The following is a 4,917-nucleotide window of genomic DNA, read 5'->3' on the forward strand; positions in this document are numbered from 1 at the left end:
AGTTGCACTTAAGGATGGGTGTTGGTCTAAATAATTATTCGTCATGGATATTATTACACTTTACTTAAGTTTACTTAGGAAATAAATTTCATAGTAGTTTGGGTATGAGACACTTGGGTGTTTGTGCCACATTGGGATAGTGTGTGTAGGAGAAATTCTACCTTTTATGGTGTTGATCTTGTTACTACTTTATCATATCCACTTATTGTGGAGTGATAATTCCACCTTCGATGGGTGATCCACCTCATGTGGAATATTATATTATTTCTCCTACCTACCCTTATTTCTTATTGAGTCACATGTTATGTTTGTGTGCTCACATATCCATATAGCCTTGCCTATTTAAGCAGACTCATCTACATTGTTTGTACGGGCAATGAATCAACATCTTGTAATGATCCAGTTGATGATATTCTGCATCTTGATAGAATACAGTTTATTCCTATCATCTATTTTGTTCTCTCTTATTTGTGCTTTCCATTGCCTCTAGATCTTGGCAAAATCTCACAATTACTCATGAAAACATATAGTTGAACAATTACTAGTAATATGATTAGATTGTGGTAAGTATATGTGTACAATTATAACCATTTTAAGGTTCAATATAGGATTAATTTGATTATTATTTTATTGTTTTAGAAAAAGAGGGGAACCCCATATATGTGTGTGTGTGTGTGTGTGTGTAACACCATATGGAACATAGAAGAAGAGACCATACAAGTCCTAAAAAATAGAGACATTGTAAGAGCTCTATAGGGGAGATAGAATAGTCACCTTCTCCACTAACCAACACAATTTGTTGAACAAAGAAGAGCCAACATGAATTTCAAATAGCCAAAAAACTAGTTAGTTCCCAAAACCTAAAGCATTAGCTCAAACTGAAAAGAACTCAAAGAATAGGAACTAATCACATCGTAAACTTGCATAATCTAACAAAGCAACTAACCCTATGTTGAATAGAAGGTGAATTTCTACCTTCAATACTTGTGCCATCACTTCACATTCATTATAGCTAATATCCTCATCACACATGGGGGTAATATTTGACAAGTCCATATCTATTTCAATAGGAGTTGGGATAGAGTGCTTAACTAGATCCTTAGGAGCCTTATACAACTCATTTTAATTGCATAGAATCCTACCATCAATCTCATCTTCATGAGGTAATATTATATTTTTGTATGTTGTAGGACAATGAGTTATGCACCTTATTAGATTGCTTTGAGAAAATAATTATCACATTATTAGTTAATATATATTTTATGAACCCAATTTTTCTTAAAAGGTGATTAAATCTAAAATAAATTTATTTGAAAAATCATAATTAAAATCTAGTATAGATATTTTAAACACTATATTAGCTTGATTTTAATTAATTTAATTGGACCTGGCCCATCCAATAATTTATCTTTAAAATAAAATAAAATAAAATAAAAAATATCAATTTGTAAATATTTAAATTATAATTTTATTATATAGTTACTTTTCTTTGGTAATTTAATTTTGTATGTAATTTTCAATTTTACTTTTAGAAAAGCCACCAATAATAATTTTGATAATTCTAATTTAAAAAATGATTAAATTTATGATGAATTTTTATTTTTTTTATCAGTAATGGGCCTAGGCTGTTATTTTACTAATTTTTTAAAATTGAACCCGATTTCGGCGGGGCGCTGGCGCTGGCAGAAAAGAATCGGGCAACCTCCAACCTAGCCCTTAAAATACTCAAAATAATAATAATTGATGATAAAATTTTAATTGTGAATTAAAAATAATTTTTTCAAATCTTATTTATTTATTTTATCAATTGTTCTTTTTTTTAAATAATAAATAATATTTATAGACCTAGCTAGCCTCTCTTAAATAAATTTAATGCTACAGATACCAAAATCATACAAATAATTAAAAAACATTATCATACATTTATTACAACAATACAAATATTTATTTTTATATGCTACTTATTTAAAAAGTAATTTGTTTATTATAAAAATTTATATTTCGAATATTTAATAATTACTGAAATTATAACATAAACTAATTGTTATATACAAGGAATACCTATTTTCAGACCTTTCATATCTTTAAAGGAAGGTCAATCTTAATGGCCAAAACCCTCCCCCACCACTCTTTCAATTTAATTTTTATTTATAATTACTCAATTTTATTTTGGTAGTTGCTATCTATTGAGAAATATTGCCATAGTAGAGGCACCAAACATATCTAAAGAAAAGTTAGGCTTAATGCATAGAACCCTCCCCACCACTTTCTCAATTTAATTAATATTTTTGTTAAAAACCTCCAATTCAATTTTAATGGTTGCCATCTATTAGAAAGTACTATCACATAGATGCACCATACATCTCTAAATGAAGGTCAGCCTTAGTAAAAAAAATATCTATTAGTTTTTCTATTCTTTTCCCATCACCTTTATTTCTAGAACCATGTTAATTGATTAATTTTTAATTATTTAATTAATTGAGACTAATTATTTAATTTTTAAATTTTCTCCTCAATCCCTGTCCACTTAATCTTAGCCTTCTATTCATCCACTTGGATCATCATCTAAACTAGTCATCATGTCACAAGTGTTCCCTTCACATGTTGAATTAAGATTTTGTATATATTCATTGAACCCATACAGTTACCAAAAGTCAAATTAACTTTTCATCTCATCCACTCATTTTAAATTAAACTGTTAATCCTACCCATTCACATAAGGATGATTCCCTAACGTCATTTCTAGCACTAGTCTTTGTCCTTCATGTGACACTTGTCACATTACCACAATTTGGATCCAAAACCCTAATCTTCATTTAATCTTGACCATCCATTACTCAATTGATCTTGGCCCTTGATTTTATATCGGACATTCTATAAATTAGAGGTTTTTCATCCCATTGGATATGCCCTTTCATCATAATCTTATGTTGCTGAAATTTCTATCTGCTCCATCTTAGTCATATATTAATCATATCCCTATTCTATCTATCTGATCTCTCCTCATATCAATCCTATCATCGTTATTGGTTTCATAAATCCATCAAAGGAGCAAATCAAACAGACAAGGGTACATTCTACTTTAGCTCATCAAAAAAGAATGGAGATGCTTTGAGGTTTGATTTTTTTATATTAACTTATGTTATTTGTGCCTGAATCATTTTTATTGTGATATTTACAGAGCCCATTAATTTCTTTGAAGGCATCAACCTCTCCCAAATACTCAGAGAAGTTATAAAGGAAAAATTATGGTAGTCAAAAGAAATCTACTAGACCTAAATGATCTCCCGGATAGCTTGTTGATCTATATTCTGAGCAAAGTTCCCTTGAAGCAAGTAGTGCGTTGTTCAGTCGTCTGTAAAAGATGGAAATCCTTATGGACATCCTTACCCATTCTTAAAATTTTATCATTGGATTTCTCCTCTTCTTCATACAGCTGCCTTGTTGATAATATATTTGAGCGTCATTCAGGTAACCTTGAACTATTTGAGTTTAGCAACACTCTGTCCTTTGACATCAGTGATAAGCTTTCTAATTGGATTCACAGTGCTGCTTTGAAACATGTGAGAGAGATTAAAATTAAAGAGAATACCTCTATTGTCCCTTTTGTTGAGGTTCCCACATCGATTTTTTTATGCCATACCCTCAGATCTTTGATTGTCAATAGTTTTCTTCTCACAAATATACCCGACTATTTTGTTGGCTTCGCTGGCTTGGAAACACTCAATTTTGAGAATGTTAAGCTGACTGACAACAACATTGCGTTCATGGTTCAATTATGTCCAGTTCTGAAGATTTTAAGGCTATTTAATTGTTATGGACTCAGAAGCTTGAAGATATTTTCAGAGAGTCTTGTTTCTCTAAATCTCTGCTCTCGGATCGAAGCAATAACAGCGAGTTGCCCACAATTGATGAGCCTTACATTAATAAAATATCTTTGTAATATGATTGAGATGGATTTCTACTTACCGGCATGTTCAAGCCTATGTACAGACGCGGCACAATTTAGAGTGTTTACAACTCTAAAGTCACTGAAAAAAATCACCTTAGTGGACTTGATTCATAAGGACGATGTACCTATTCTCTGCGAATTTCCTGATCTAGAAAAAATCTGCATAGGCAACCTGCGCTATACTGCATTGGTAAGTTTTTAAGCCTTATTTTATTACACACATTTTATTTTTTATCAATCCCTAACATCGATTTGTTGCTCTGCTGCATTTTAATTTAAATATTAGTGCTGAGGAAAAATCGTTGATAGAGGCTTTAGAATTGCTTTTGTGGTTATTTTCATTCATTTTTTATATATTTCTGACTCAATCTCCTGCATTTTTTGCTTTGGGCATTATGGTGCAATGCAGCCGTGGTCTAATGCCGTATTTCCAGAAATTTCTGCATCATCTTCACTGAAAAATCTAAAGCGAGTTCATCTGAAGATGACCCTATTTTATGATGCTGCACCTTTACTTGCCTATCTTCTTCCACGCTCTCCTGCTCTGAAAAGTGTATCAGTTTCCCGGAAGAAAGGATTTGATGGCACTAGGGCTCTGCGATTTATCAACAGGGTGTTGAATCTTCAGCATGAATTTCCAGGAGCCAAAATTCTCTTATCAAGGGATACTGTGAAGGAAGGGAGATGCCTCAACTGTGATCTTGAGAATTATAATTGATATCTGACGATCTTATTTAATGTTTGTATTTACAATTTATTGTGGTTAATTTTGCAGTTGTATCAAATTTTATTTGAACTTAATCTACAAGAGTAAATTTTAATGGGTTCAGGAAATCATTCCTACTATATTTTGTCCCACCACTTTCCATTCAGTGTTTTTGCCGTTGCGTTCTTGTTCTACCAGTCTGTCTTTTGCTTTTGTTATTAAGAAAAAATATTGATGTGTGTATTTAAATTAGTTCAAT

The 4,917-nt window shown here is 31.4% G+C and overlaps 1 protein-coding gene across 1 annotated transcript; it reads left to right on the top strand.

The window, feature by feature from the left end:
• The first annotated feature begins 3,194 nt into the window (after positions 1-3,194).
• LOC131857268 (putative FBD-associated F-box protein At5g53635) lies at positions 3,195-4,706 on the top strand. The gene is made up of 2 exons (XM_059209525.1): positions 3,195-4,142; positions 4,362-4,706. Exons 1-2 carry the CDS (start codon positions 3,249-3,251, stop codon positions 4,668-4,670), a joined length of 1,203 nt encoding a protein of 400 aa, XP_059065508.1. The 5' UTR covers positions 3,195-3,248; the 3' UTR covers positions 4,671-4,706.
• The last annotated feature ends 211 nt before the right edge of the window (positions 4,707-4,917 follow it).

Source organism: Cryptomeria japonica, chromosome 8 (assembly GCF_030272615.1).
Source record: "Cryptomeria japonica chromosome 8, Sugi_1.0, whole genome shotgun sequence".
NCBI classification, from domain to species: domain Eukaryota; kingdom Viridiplantae; phylum Streptophyta; class Pinopsida; order Cupressales; family Cupressaceae; genus Cryptomeria; species Cryptomeria japonica.